The sequence below is a fragment of the Piliocolobus tephrosceles genome, chromosome 2, assembly GCF_002776525.5.
Source record: "Piliocolobus tephrosceles isolate RC106 chromosome 2, ASM277652v3, whole genome shotgun sequence".
Taxonomy (NCBI): domain Eukaryota; kingdom Metazoa; phylum Chordata; class Mammalia; order Primates; family Cercopithecidae; genus Piliocolobus; species Piliocolobus tephrosceles.
In genome coordinates, this window is record NC_045435.1 from 164899952 (window position 1) to 164915963 (window position 16012).

At 37.9% G+C, this 16012-nt stretch overlaps 1 protein-coding gene across 4 annotated transcripts in view; it reads right to left on the bottom strand.

Annotated features, from left to right (window-relative positions):
• Positions 1-16012, bottom strand: part of ATR (ATR serine/threonine kinase) — a 125186-nt gene that overhangs the window by 24938 nt on the left and 84236 nt on the right. For all 4 annotated transcript variants that reach the window (XM_023215343.2, XM_023215341.2, XM_023215339.2 and 1 more), the window contains 2 exons: positions 13039-13218; positions 4993-5135 (listed from right to left, as the gene is read on the bottom strand). In XM_023215343.2, the coding sequence (XP_023071111.2) occupies positions 4993-5135; positions 13039-13218 (323 nt within the window). The remainder of the gene's footprint in view (positions 1-4992; positions 5136-13038; positions 13219-16012) is intronic.

Here is a 16012-nt window from a genome sequence, read left to right on the forward strand (position 1 = left end):
TTACAGGTGTGAGCCACCACGCTTGGCGAGCTTTGTTCTTTTCACTCAAGATTTCTTTGGTTATCTGAGGTCTTTTCTAGGTCCATACAAATTTTAAGATTTTTTTTCTACTTCTGTGAAAAAAGTTATTGGATTTTTTTTTTTTTTTTTTTTTTGAGACTCCCAGGCTGGAGTGCAGAGGCACGATCTCGGTTCACTGTAACCTCCGCCTCCTGGGTTCAAGCAATTCTACTGCCTCAGCCTCCCTAGTAGCTGGGATTACAGATGCACACCACCACATCCGGTTAATTTTTGTATTTTTAGTAGAGACCAGGTTTCACCATGTTGGCCAGGCTGGTCTCAAACTCCTGACCTCAAGTGATCCACCCGCTTCAGCTTCCCAAAGTGCTGGGATTACAGGTGCAAGCCACCATACCCAGCCAGAATTTTTAAACAAAACAAAACAAAACAAAACAAAACAAAACAAAACAAAAAGAAAGAAAGAAAAAGCTATTGGAATTTTGATAGAAACTACATTGAATCTGTAGATCACTTTGGGCAGTATGAACATTTTAATATTAATTCTTCCAATCCATAAACACAGGATATCTTTCCATTTGTTTATGTCTTCTTCAATTTCTTTTCATCAATGTTTTATAGTTTTCATTGTATAGGTCTTTTGCCTCCTTATATTTATTCCTAAGTATTTTATTTTTTGTAGTTACTGTAAATGAGATTGTCTTCTTAATTTATCTGCAAGTAGTCTGTTGTCAGTGTATAGAAATGCTACTTACTTTTGTATGTTGCCTTTATATCCTGCAACTTTATTGAATTCACTTATTTGTTCTAATAGTTTTTTATTGGAGTGTTAGGGTTTCAGTATATAAGGTCATGTTGTCTGCAAACAGAAAAAAGTTGATGACTTCTTTTCCAATTTGGATGCCTTTTATTTCTCTCTCTTGTCTAATTGCTATGGCTAGGATTCCTGGTACTACATTGAATATAAGTGGCAAGCGTGGGCATTTTTGCCTTAACCTTAGAGGAAAAGTTTTGAACTTTTCACCACTGAGTATGATGTTATCTTTGGGGTTACCATACATGGTCTTTACTGTGTTGAGGTACATTCCTCCTATACATAATTTTTTGAAGTTTTTTAGTCATAAAAGCATGTTGAATTTTGTCAAGTGCTTTCTCTGCATCTATTGAGATGACATGATCATATGGTTTTTGTCCTTCATTCTATTAATGCTGTATATCAAATACATATATTTGGATACGTTGAACCATCCTTGCATCCTGGAATAAATTCCACTTGATCATGGTGAATGATCCTTTTAATGTGCTGTTGAATTTGAATTACTAGTATACCTTCTTCATGAGGCCTACCAGACTTTTGCAGCAATTCAATGCAAAGAAATACACTTTTGAAATCATAAAGCCAGTGGCTTGTGGCTTGACTTTTGACCTCCATGACTTCTGGACCTCTTTGGTTCACTTTTGGTATCTGGCTAACATAGCCTTTCACATAGCTGGGACCATGGTTGTACAGCCTATGCCTGGCTAATTTATTTATTTTTTTGTAGAGATGAGGTCTTGCCATGTTCCCCAGGCTTTTCTTGAACTCCTGGGCTCAAGCAATCCTTCCATTTCAGCATCCCAAAATTCTGGGATTACAGGAATTAATCAACGTGCCCAGCCATATCTGATATTTACTACATTTATTTTGATTTTTTTTTTTTGTTTTTTGTTTTTGAGACAGACGCTTTCTCTGTCACCCAGGCTGGAGTGCAGCGGCATGATCATAGCTCACTGCAATCTCTACCTCCTGGGCTCAAGCAACCCCCTTGGCTCAGCTTCCCTTGTAGCTGGGACCACAGGCGTGCACCACCTTGCCTGGCTAATTTTTGTATTTTTTTGGTAAAGACGGGGTCTTACCATGTTGCTCTGGCTAATTTTGAACTCCTGCGCTCAAGCAATCTGCCTGCCTTGGCCTCCCAAAATTCTGAGATTACAGACATGAGCCACTGAGCCCAGCCTATTTTGAGATCTAATCACACATTCTATTATGAACCATTATTTAAATGTTTTATGTACTTAAGGTTTCTATACCTAATTGGATTGCAGATTCTTAAGGGCAAATATTAATATTTTAATCAGTAATGACACAATTATTCAGTCAGGGGATAAATATGTCTCAATAGCTAAGTTTACTCCCTTAAGCATACAAATATTTTATTTTAACTACTATGGATAGAAACAGGTTTTGAAATGTACTTACATTCCTGAAGGGTACTTTAAAAATACTCATTATACATAACAGTTTTATGCATATAGAGGACTTTATATAACTACTTGTTTTAAAAGAAATGTGTTAAGTAAATTCTATATCCCAAGGCACATGACATATACTAAGACTAACGAGCAAACAAAAGAAGCTATCACTCATTGTTCAAAAGAACTGGGCCAAGAGTGATGGCTCACATCTGTAATCTCAGTGCTTTGGGAGGCTGAGGTGGGGAAGATTGCTTGAGGCCAGGAGCTCAAGATCAGCCTGGGCAACACAGTGAGACCCTGTCTCTACAAAAAAATTATTTAAAAACATAGTTGGGCATGGTGGCATGTGCCTATCGTCCTAACAACTCAGGAGGCTGAGGTAGGAGGATCACTTGAGCCCAGAGTTCAAGGTCATAGTTAGCTTTGTGTGACTGCACTCCTGCCTCAGTGACAGAGCGATACTCTGTCAATTAAAAAAATGACAGGGTATCTTCAGTTATTTTGTTACCCTAATACCATCAATGATGAACCAATATTGCTTTTTTTTTTCCATTTTTTTTCCCCTGTGACACAGCCCTCAGGAGATCCCGAGAACATATGCCCTCCTCTTTCTTCTTTTTTTTCTTTTTTTTTTTTTTTTTGAGATAGGGTCTTGCTCTGTTATCCAGGCTGCTGTGCAGTGGTGCAGTCACAGCTCACTACAGCCTTGACCTCCCAGATTCAGGTAATCCTCCCACCTCAACCTCCAAAGTAGCTAGGACTACAGGCACACACCACCACCCCTGGCTACAGATATTGCTTTAATTCCTGAAAATATTTAACTGAGAAGTCATAGTACCTCATAATAGGCAATTTTAACAGATTTATTGATCTGAAGATATCCTTCCATGTAAAGCAATGGTATATGAGTATGATAAGGAGAATGTATGGAATGATATTATTTCTTAGTAATTAATAATTTATAAAAATATAAACAGTAGGCCTGAGATTATACTACTTGACTATAATACACTGATATATGAAATTAAAAGTTTTATTTCATCCATTAACTAGTTTAAGAATAAGTACTTTCTACAAGTCTAATGTCAAAGTCATTTTCATATATATATATTATACTACTTCTTATTGGAATGGGCTAGAAGGAAGTATTCCACTGCAATTAAAAATAATCAAGAAGGCTGAGTGGGGTGGCTCACACTCATAATCCCAGCACTTTGGGAGGCTGTGGCGGGCAGATCATGAGGTCAGGAGTTCGAGATCAGCCTGACCAACGTGGTGAAACACTGTCTCTATTAAAAATCCAAAAATTAACCGGGTGTGGTGGCATGCGCCTGTAATCCCAGCTACTTAGGAGGGTGAACCAGAATCGCTTGAACCTGGGAAGCAGAGGTTGCAGTGAGCTGAGATCGTGCCACTGCACTCCAGCCTGGGTGACAGAGAAAGACTCTGTCTTAAAATAAAATAAAATAAAATAATAATATATATATATATAGCCACGAAATACGACATTTAGGGTCTTCTGGAATTCTACGATTGGGGACTCAGGGGATGAGGGTCTGGAATGGGAAGGATACTTAATTTGGTGCTGTTGAATTTTTAAAAAATCCATGCTGTAGTATTATAATATGTACATTGGTTTTAGTTCACAGTTACTGGCTCCTAATTCCTTGTTATGTCAGGGCACTTTAGACCTCAGGAAACAGAATCTCTCTCTATGAGCTTCTCCTGTCCTTCACTCACCTGCCCAAAGCAGGATTCTAATCTGACTGTGCGTCAAAAAATTCTCATCCCAGAGAGGATCCTGCCCCACACCCTAGAGGAAGGAATGCTACATAGAAAAGGCCAAGAAAAGTCTGAACAGACAGACCTTGCTGGGTTTACATTATGAGCTGTTTGTCCACTCACATTTCCACATGGCTGTCAATCATGCCCATGTAATAAAGACTCCACTAAAAACCCCACCGGACAGAGTTTGGAGAGCCTCCAGAGAGTTGAACACATGGAGGCTAACAGGAGGGTGACGAAGACCTCTTCCACGTGCCAGGAGGATGGCACACCCCATCTCCATGGAGACAGAAGTTCCTGTGCCAGACCCCTCCAGACGTTACCTTATCTATCTCTTCATCGGGCTGTTTATTTGCATCCTTAAAATATCTTTCTTAATAAACCAGTAAACATGTTTCCCTGAGTTCTGTGAGCCACTCTAGCAAATTTATTGAACCCAAGAGGAGGCTGTGAGAACCCCAACTTGAAGCCAGTTGGTCAGAAGTTCCAGAGGCCCAGACTTGCAACTAGGGGAAGGAGGAGATGGTCTTGTGTCACCAAGCCCTCAACCTTTGAGGTATGACACTGTCTCCAGATACAGAGTGTCAGAACAGAATTGGAGGACATCAAGCTGGTGTCCACCGCTTGATGTATGGGGAAAAAACTCCATATATTTGGTCACATAAGTCTTCCACTGTGTTGATGATTGCTGTGTCAGTGTGAGAGCAGAGGAATAACATGGTTAGAGAGAGTTTCCAAAACACATGCCTATATCACTTTTTTCATTTAAAAAGTTAGTTTTTAAAGTGAAGAAAAAAGTTGCATAAAGGAAAAATTTACATCTTATCTAAGGTGATACACTGAATCAGTCATAAGCCAGAAAATACCTAGAATATGCTAAGACGTGATAATAGTTTCAATATTAATAGTCATCCTTTCATATTTAATCTGCAAACATGCAGTTCTCATACTCACCTGCCAAAATGAAGAACTATATACCGGATGAGATCACCTTGCTTTTCCATTTTGTTATCTGTGACCATGGGCATCAATTTGTCATAGTACTTGGCAAGATAAAAATGCCCATCCTCCCATTCTGGCAGGCACGCGGTCACATCCTGTAAAAAAGAACACAGGATACTCACCTAAGGAAATCCCACGCTATGCTGGGAAGTAAAATATGAATAGATGATTACGGATCAAAGTATGTGACCTTTATCTAGGCGGAGCAAAGTCAAAAGCAGACTCAATCTTTGATGTGGATAAGGAATAGCTACCTTCTTATAAAGGTTTTCTCAGGAGGGCTGATTGGTTCTGATGGGTTGTCCACTGCCCAACATGAAATAGTGTTGGAAAAATTCGCAACTTAGGAGAAGAAAACTCCATTTATGTTACCACTTTAAAAGATACATAAAAGTAGTGTCTGGATGGGTTAAAGTTTTTTTATACATAAATATGTGTGTGTGTATATATACACATGTATCATGAAAGGCATTTTTAAAAATCCTCAAAGCAGAAGTAATATCAAGTCTCTAAAGAGGGTAGGACTTTAAAAAGCATAAAAATTATGGCAAAATTAAAATCACGTATCTTATTTTTCTCCAAGATCTCTTACAAGTTATTGCCCTTTCTCTCAACTCCTTCAGAAGCAGGCTTCTAAAAATAATTCTCTACCTCACATTGATTCCTAAAACTATGTCTTTTCAGCTTCACTCCATTAAGGAGCTCCTCAAATCCAAGAGATATTTTACAATTCTGATCTCATTTGAACTCTCTTCAATATGTTTCTGGTGTCCAAGTCACATATTTCAAATGCTTTCATCCCTTGACTTCTGTGAGGCCACCATCTTCCAAGTTTTTTCCTCTCTTTCTGGTCACTCTCACTTAGTCTCCTTTGTCATTTCTTCTTGCTGTTCCTGCCTTAAATTTTTGTGTGGTTTATTAATTTTTAATATGACATTATACATGATGGGAAACACACAGGATCACTAACAGGTTTTTTTTTTTTTTAATTGAAGCTCCACTTTTCATCTAAAGAAGTTTGAGAACATAGTTTAGACCAGAAATCTTAAGTGAGATCTTGAGTTTCTACTGACTCTAATCTTGAGACTCTACAGACACAAACCTGCCTGGGAATAGAGGACAGAATGACATGATTAGATGTGTGGTACATGCTAGGTTCATGTACCTAACCAGCCACACAGGGTAAGGGCTGCCAGAAAAACATATTAGTCAATCTAGTCTTTCCTTCCTTTCTTCCTTCCTATCTGTCTTCCTGCTTTCCTTTCTTCCTCCTTCCCTAACTTCCTTCCTCCTCCCTCTCTCGTTTCAGCTTAGATTTTAAATATTTATTTTAAAAAGTAAAATTCATATACTAAAAAATACACAAATCTCAAATTTACAGCTTGATCAATTATCACAAAGTAATTACCTTTACATAAAAGCTCCTTCCTCCATCCCTCTCCTCACTCTCTCCCTTTTTAGTTAAGATTTTTAAGTTTTATTTTGAAAAATAAAGTTTATATACAGAAACATACACGAATCTTATGTACACAACTTGATCAATGATCACAAATTGATCAGCCTCATACAAGAACTCCAGTTTTGTTTTGCCTGTTTTTGAACTTTTATATAAATGGAATCATACTATAATAATTATTATTGGTTGGGCATGGTGGCTTATGGTTGTAATCCCAGCACTTTGGGAGGCGAGGTGGGCGGATCACGAGGTCAGGAGATACAGACCATCCTGGCTAACACAGTGAAACTCCATCTCTACTAAAAATAAAAAAAAAAAAAATTAGCTGGGCGTGGTGGTGGGCGCCTGTCGTCCCAGCTACTTGGGAGGCGGAGGCAGGAGAATGGCATGAACCTGGGAGGTGGAGCTTGCAGTGTGCCGAGATCGTGCCACTGCACCCCAGCCTGAGTGACAGAGTGAGAACTCTGTCTCCAAAAATGTATATATTATTATTAGAGACAGGGTTTTGCTCTGTTGTCCTGGCTGGAGTGCAGTGGCATGCTCATGACTCCCTGCAGCCACGACTCCTAGTCTCAAGGCCATCCTCCCTCCTCAGCCTACGGAGCAGCTGGGACTACAGGCATACACCACCACATCCAGCTAATTTTTGTATTTTTTGTAGAGATGGAGTTTTGCTATGTCTCCTAGGCTGGTCTTGAACTCAGCTCAAGCAATCTGCCCGCCTCAGCCTCCCAAAGTGCTGGGATTACAGGCATGAGCCACCACGCCCGGCCCTACATGTATTATTTTTTATCTGGCTTATTTCATTCAACATTACATTTGTGATATCAATCCAAGTTATTGCACATAAATTTGGTTTACTATATAGTATTCCATTATAAGAATATGCTACAACATATTTATCCACTCTATAATTGATTGCCATTTGGATTACTTCCAAAATAAAATCGACAAATAATAATGTTATAAACATTCTTGTATATATCCTATGGGGACATGCTGGGTCATATTCCAGATACGAACCTCTAATGTATTGCAAAGAACTTCTAATCTGCAGCTTGCCTCTAACTCACAATGGTATCTTCTGATAAAGAGAAGTTATTGTTTATATTATGGTGTTTTTGCTATGTTTAAGAAGTCCTGACCTAGATTAACAATCTACCTCGTTTACTTTTGTTTATAGTGGGAAGAAGGGATCAAGTTTGATTTTTTGTTTTCCTGTAAAATACCCAAGTGATACAACATTTATTGAAAAGACTATTTTGGTTATTCACAGTTTGCCCCTCCAGATAGATACACTTGCCAAGTTTAGCCTTTTCTACTCTGCTCAATGCCCCAGGAAATTGAAATTGATGATTTATGTTAATGGGCCTGTTTGCCCACTGGCTTCCTTTGAAGTTCAATCAATGGAAGGTAGGAACAGATTAGAGGGTGAGGAGGAGAGTGAGGTTAAGGTCTTTATACCTGCTGGTTTCCTTCCTGCTGGGCTACAGTTGACAGTGGTTGCGTTTCTTTCCCTAAGGTTAAGTTCTGGTCCAATGGTCCTTTCCTACAAATTTAGCTCCCTTTACAGGTTCCAGTAAATGCTCTATCCTTTTACTCCTTCAGGTCTAGAGTTAGCAACAACTCTCTGTTGTTGCTAGCCATGGGGTACTTTCACCATCCTTTGTTAATTTCCCTTAATTTAGTTTTTCATTAAACTCTCCCCAATAACTTCTTTTGATTGGGCCAACTATTTTCTCCCTGCACCTGACCTCACACAATATAGTAAAGAGCATCTCAGATAGATTGGAGGTCACTAGGAGATATGACAACTAATGTTATATGGAATCCTCAATTCTAGACAGAAAAAGGACACTATTGGGAAAACTGGTGAAATGTGGTCTACAGATAGTTAACAGTACTGTTTATCAATGTTAATTTCCCACTTCTGATACTACAGTAGTGTAAAATATTAAAATTAGGGGAAACATGGTAAAGGGTAGATATGGAAATTCTCTATACTACCAACTTTTTAAAAGTCACAGATTATTTCAAAATAAAACTGAAAAAATTAAAGGTGACAGAAAAGCTTCTTGGTTATTCTTGGACTTTATGTTTCCACAGAAATTTTAAATTCTAATTTTCAATTACCTGTTAGCATTTGATGAGTACTGCATTAAACCTCTAGGTCAATTTGTAGAGAAATAATTATATTATTGAGTCTTCCCATTCATACATGTATTCTAGCTACCAATTTATTTAGGTCTTTTTCACTTCCCTCAATTTTAATGTTTTAATTTTTATTTTGTGGAGAGGTCTTGTGTGCAATTTAATCTTAGGCATTTCATTATTTTTATTGCTATCCTAAATGATATCTTTAAAAATTTTAGGCTGGGCATGCATGGTGGCTCACAACTATAATCCCAGCACTTTGGGAGGCAGAGATGGGAGGATCAGTTGAGGCAGGGAGTTTGAGACCAGCCTTGGCAGAACAGCAAGACCCTGTCCCCACAAAATAAAAAATTAGCTTGGTGTGGTGGCATATGCCTGTAATCCCAGCTACTTGAGAGGTTGAAGTGGGAGGATCACTTGAGCCCAGGAGGTTGAGGCTGCAGTGAGCCGTAACCATGCCACTATACTCCAGCCTGGGTTGACAGACCAAGACCCTGTCTCAAAAATAAAATAAAATAAAATTTTAAATCAATTTTCTTAAAACAGAACTTTCATACAATAAAATTTACACATTAAGTACAAATTGGTAACTTTTGACATATATACACCCATGGAACCATCATTCCAGTCAAGAAAATGAACATTCCTAACTCTCTTGAAAGTTCTTATGGGCCCCCATCCTTGCCATCACTCTCCTGCCAACTACCCAGGCAACTACTGATATTTCTATTCATATACATTAGTTGTACCTGTTCTAAAATGTCACATAAATGAAATCATATAAGCACGTAGTCTGTTATGTCCCTCTTCTTTCATTCAGCATATCTATGACATTAATCCACCTTGTTGCATGTACCAGTAGTTCATTTCTTCTTGTTGTAGGGTAGTATTCCATTATATAACTGTGCCACAGTTTGTTTACCCATTCTTCTCTGGATGGCCAGCTGGTCTATTTCCAGTTTTTGTGACTAAAGCTACTATAAACATTTATGTACAAGTCTTTTTATTGACATATGTAATTGTTTCTGTTGGATAAACATCTAAGAATGGAATGGAATATGGTAGATTTAACTTTGTATAGTCCCACCAGATGCATTTTTGCATTAATAGGTATTGCTAGTCTTTTAGACTTCAGCCATTTTAGTGTATGATGTGTTATTTCATTGTGGTTTTAATTTGCATCTTCCTAATGACTAATGATGCTAAGCGTCTTTTCGTTTGGTTTTTGGCCATTTGCATGTATTCTTTATGAAGTGTCTTTCCAATACTTTTGCAGATCTTTATTTCTTTTTTTAATAGACAAAGTTTTACTCTAACTCAGGCTGGAATGCAGTGGTGTCATCATAGCTAACTGTAACCTCAAATACCTAGGCTCAAGTGATCCTCCTGCTTTAGCCTCCTGAATAGCTAAGACTATAGGCATCCGTCGCAATACCCGGCTAATTTTTATTTTTGTAGAGACAGGTTCTCACTATATTGCCCAGGCTGGTCTTGAACTCCTAGCTTCAAGCAATCCTCAGGCCTCGGCCTCCCAAAGCACCAGGATTACAGGCCTGAGCCACTGTGCCTGGCCTCACAGATCTTTAAATTGTCTTACTAAGTTGTAGGGTTCTCTATAATTTAGCTACAAATCCTCTGTAATATAGGTACTGCCAAGTATTTTCTCCAAGTCTATGGCTTACCTTTTCATTTTCTTAACTGTCTTTCTTAGAAAAGGTTTTAACTTTGATGAAAATCTAATTTATCAGGATTTTTTAATGCTTAATGCTTTGTGTGATCTAAGAAAACCTTTGCCTACCCTAAGGTTGTAAAGATTTTCTTCTATTTTTTCATCTAGAAGTTTATAATTTTAGCTTTTCAGTTTAGATCTCTAATCCACTCTTTTTGAAGCAATTTTGTCTATGGTATAAGGTAGAGGTTGAAGAACATTTTTTTCCTCATACAGATATCCAACTGTTCAAGCACTTTTTGCTTGTAAATGGTATATTTTAAATTCTTTATTGGTTGTCATATAGAAGTAAAATTATCAGGCAATCTTGTTTAACTCACTCAATATTTTGAATAGTTTATAATATTTAGAATTTTCTACATATGTATTCATATCATCTGCAATTACTAAATTTCCTATATTTTTTTCCTTGTCCTTGTATCTTTTACTTCTTTTTTTATTTAAAGATTGCCATTTGGGTAATATTTTTAAATGACAGCTCTATTGGGTTATAACATAAAGTTCACAATTTTAAAGTTGTTTTTAGTATATTTACAGAGTTGTGTAACCATCACCACTATCAAATTCCAGAACATTTTCATCACTTAAAAAAAAAAAATTGTACCAATTAGCAGTCGCTTCCCAGCCCCAACCTCAGTCTCTAGTACCCATTAATCTACCTTCTGTCTCTATGTATTTGCTTATTCTAGCCATTTCATGTAAGTGGAATCATGCAATATGTGGTCCCTTGGATCTTCATGCCATTCTACAGTAGTCACCCTCTATTCTTTTCTCTACTCATTTCTGTCTACATCATGTATAGGCAACCAGAACAAGAGAGGAGGCTACTCAGGTCCTTATGATAGGAAATTTAGGGGTGTACGCAGAGGAAACAGAACCTGAAAAGTTGGTAGTCTGACGACATCTCTCTTCCCTAACCCTGACTTTAGTACCAGACAGAGATGGAAGAACTGGAATATCCACTATCAAATTCTGCTGTTAAGTACTGGTGAGTTTTTGTGTGCCTCTCACAAAGGCTTGGTATGTAAGTTGTTGTGCCTTACATACTAGAATAAATTCAGAAGATCTCTCCAACTGGAAAGGTGAAATTTACAAGTATGGTTTCAGAACCTGCCTCATTATCACTGCCCTTTAGGATAATACAGTTTTTAATGCAAATCAAGGTTAGTTTCTTAGGTGGCATGACATCTTCTTGTAACCAATGAACAGGAGCTGGACTCCTATTTATCTTCATCAGAACGCAACACTTCCTGGATCTAAAGATTAGCACTGTCTGTGCCATTTGCTTTGGCTCTTGGTCCCATTTAGGTCTTTCTTGTATTTCTGATTCCTCTCTCTTCTCTTCATCCTCTTATTTTTGTTTATGTTCTTAAATTTATGGAGTCTATATACAATAGCTGTTTTTACATATTTATCTATAAATTTCATCATCTCTGTCATTTCTAGAACTATTTCTATTGATTTATTTTCTTCCTATGTATGGCTCAAATATTCTTGCTTCTTCATTCACATAGTAATTTTTTAATGGATGCTGGATATATTTTTATGTTGTCAAGTTTTAGATTTTGTTGTCTTGCTTTAAAGAGCGTTAGACTTTGATACGGCAGGCAGTAAGGTTACTTGAAAATCAGTGTAATCCTCTTAAAGCTTGTTTTACTGCCTTTCTAGTATGGATATAGAGTAGTTTTTAGCCTAGGACTAATTTAGTCCTACTTCTAAACTGTGGCTCTTTTAAGGTCTTTACTGAATGCTCCATATTATGCAATGAGGCCTCTCAATCTGGCTGGCGGACTGAATAACTCTCAATCCTGTCATCTGAACGAATCTCAATCCCGTGTGAGCTCTGGAAATTGTTCTTATAGCCTCTGCATGTTTGTTGTTTCCCCAGCAAGTCTGTTATTCCTAGCTTGGCCTCATAGAATTCTGGATTATTCATGCACAGGCTGGTATTCAGCCAACACAATTCCTATGCAGATAGGAACTACTCTGTTTAACATTTTTCTCTCAGTTATCTGTCCCACAAATTCCAGCCACCTGCTCTTTGCTTTATTATTTCCTTTCTTCTACTTTTTTTTCCTCCCCCTACTTTTTTAGTTCCTTTTCTAACCCGTTGGAATAGATACTTAGCTCATTAATTCTGAACCTTTATTTTCGTCAAATATATGCAAATAAAAATTTAAATCCCTTTTAAGAATGGCTTTAGCTGCACAGGATTTCAGATGCCATTATTATTATCATTCAGTTCAAAGTACTTTTAAATTTCCACTGGAAGTTTTCATTGACCCATGGATTACTGAGAGGTATATCTCTTACAATACCATCTATATAAAGTTTATTACCTAGTCAAGAAGTTATAAATTGGTTTTGCTCAAAAATTTTCAGGCTAGGATGTAGTTAACTTTGAGACAGATGGGAATAGTGATTACTGGGTAAAGGGGAGTGGGGTTATAGAGCTCAAATAATATTCTATTTCTTGACTTGGTGGCAGTTTCATGAGTATATTTATTTTGTGATAATTCCAATTACTTATGTTATATACTCACCGAAAAGTCAAAAAATTTTCCTGGTTATTTTTATACATATCCTTTTCCATATAGACTTAAGTCATTTTACCCAGTCAACAAAGAGTTAACTGCAATTGCATTATACATATACTTGCCTTATATTTTTTCATAATTGCATTGCTTTCAAAGTTGGCTGTTTCTTCCATAAATCGGCCCACTAGTAGCATAGCTCGACCATGGATTAACATGTTCTTACCCTCTGGTGGGGTTTCATTTTCAGGAAAACATAATTCAACACCTTTTTGAAGAACAATTAGTGCCTGGTGAACATCACCCTAAAAGAAAAAAGGCAACAATAAGCCTTTTAATTTAAAAACATATTTCTACTTTCTGCAAAAGTATTAGTTCATTAAGTATGTTTTTGTACAAATCCAAGTGTAATTTCATGTTTATCTTTTGTTTGCCTCTTACTAAAGTAAAATTCTAAAACTGAAACATTGCTTCATTTCATCTTATTCATTCATTTACTAATTAATTTTATAACTGCAGTTGGCTGTCTGTATCCATAGGTTCCACATCAGTGGATTCAACCAACAGTGGATAGAAAATATTAGGAATGGCTGGGCACAGTGGCTCACGTATGCAATTCCAGTGCTTTTGGATGCCAAGGCAGGGGAATTGCTTGGGGCCAGGAGTTTGACACTAGCCCAGGCAACAGAGCAAGATCCTGTCTCTACAAAAAATTTAAAAATTAGCCAGGTGTGGTGGCTCATGCCTATAGTTCTAGTTACTCGGGAGGCTGAGGGGGAAGGATCACTTGAGCGCAGGAATTTGCAGTTACAGTGAGCTATGATGCACCACTGCACTCCAGCCTGGTTGACAGAGCAAGATTCTGTCTCTTAAAAAAAAAAAAAAGAAAGCTAGGCATGATGGCTTATGCTTATAGCCTTTGCTACAAAGCACAGGCTGAGGTGGGACAATTGCTTGAGGCCAGGAGTCCAAGGCATCAGTGAGCTATGATCATGCCACTGCACTCCAGCCTGGGCAACAGAGCAAGACTCTGTCTCTCTCAAAACATAAAACATAAAAAAAAAAAAAGAAATATTATGAACAAAAAATTAAAAATAATATGAATAAGCAATACAAGTATAATAACTGTTTACAAAGCATTTGTACTGTATTAGGTATTATAAGTAACCTAGAGAAGTACACAAGAGGATGTCTTTGTTATATGCAAAGAGGAGTATTTGTTATATGCAAATACTGTGTATGCCACTTTATATAAAGGACTTGAGTATCCAGAGATTTTGTTATCCATGGAGAATCCTGGGACCAATCTCCCCATGGATATCAAGAAAGGACTATAATCAAAGTTCAGGGAACTGAAGACAATCATGAACAAATTAAAATCCCTGGCATAAAAAAGTGCATAGTCACGTGAGGAAAGAAACTATGTGAAATAACAGCATATTTGCTAAGTGCTACAACAGAGGAATATACATCGGCATTATACAGGATAGAGAAGAGAGTCCCTTAAACCTACCTGAAGAATATAGGAAAATGGAGGAGAACAGCAGTCAGGAAAAGTTATCAACGAAGAAAATTTGAATTAGGTTTTCAAGAATGAGTAGAAATCTTCTTGGCAGAGAATTTAGTGAAAGACATTCTAGGTAGATGGAATAATAATTTTAATTGGAAGAAAAGCACATAGTCTGATTTTAGCTGAAGTTTAAAGGGTTTTTGAGATGGTGATGAATGACACTGAGGAAGTAGGCCAGGACTTGATCAGAAAGGGATTTGTGTAGTTCCTAGAGTTCAGGCTTAATCCTAAAGGTATGAAGAATACTTTGTAGGATTTAATCTTTTTGAAGGAGCAACATGATTCGATGTAGATTTTAGAAAGATCAGAAACTGCAATAAATGGTGAGATCCTAAAAAGGTTGTTAACATTGTTAGAGGATGTAAATAATAAAGTCATAAATTAAAGCAGTGGAAATAAATAAGATGGAGAGGATTCAAGAGATATTTCTAAGGTTGAAAACAAAGATTTAGTCTCCAGCTGGATGTGAAAAGTAAGGTTGCAGAAGGAATTTAAGATGATGTCCAGATTTCTGCTTTCGATGGGAGGATGGAATAAAGTCTTGTTCAGAAAACTAGGAAACGTGAGAGGAGAAACAGGTATTGAGTATTAGACAATAAACTGCATTTTAAACATATTGAGTTTAAGGTATTATAATACATAGACTAGCACTAGCTCAATAAAATGACCAGGTACTGACTAATGCACACTGAATAAATTGCTTTCTCCTCTCATCCAGGAAACATCTCCTCTCCTGTCCTTTCTCAGCCACCACAAGTTTGTGTAACCACAAATGGCACCAACAATAGTTGCTAAGTATCAATTCCAGAACATGCTATTACTATTAGTAATGCCTATTACTAATTCTAAACTGGTGACTAGCCTGAGGAGAAATTTCAGTAATAGCCATTTTTTTTTTTTTTGAGACGGAGTCTAGCTCTGTTGCCCAGGCTGGAGTGCAGTGGCCAGATCTCAGCTCACTGCAAGCTCCGCCTCCCGGGTTCCCGCCATTCTCCTGCCTCAGCCTCCGGAGTAGCTGGGACTACAGGCGCCCGCCACCTCGCCCGGCTAGTTTTTTGTATTTTTAGTAGAGACGGGGTTTCACCGTGTTAGCCAGGATGGTCTCGATCTCCTGACCTCGTGATCCGCCCGTCTCGGCCTCCCAAAGTGCTGGGATTACAGGCTTGAGCCACCGCGCCCGGCCCAGTAATAGCCATTTAAATCTGGGTTATAGGCTGGGCACAGTGGCTCACGCCTGTAATCCCAGCACTTTGGGAGGCTGAGGCAGGTGGATCACGAGGTCAGGAGATCGAGACTATCCTGGCTAACACGGTGAAACCCCGTAGAGACTAAAAATACAATTAGCCGGGCATGGTGCCTGTAGTCCCAGCTACTCAGGAGGCTGAGGCAGGAGAATCACTTGAACCCGGGAGGCAGAGGTTGTAGTGAGCCGAGATCATGCCACTGTACTCCAGCCTGGGCGACAGAGTGAGACTCTGCCTCAAATAAATAAATAAATAAATAAATAAATAAATAAATAAATAAATAAA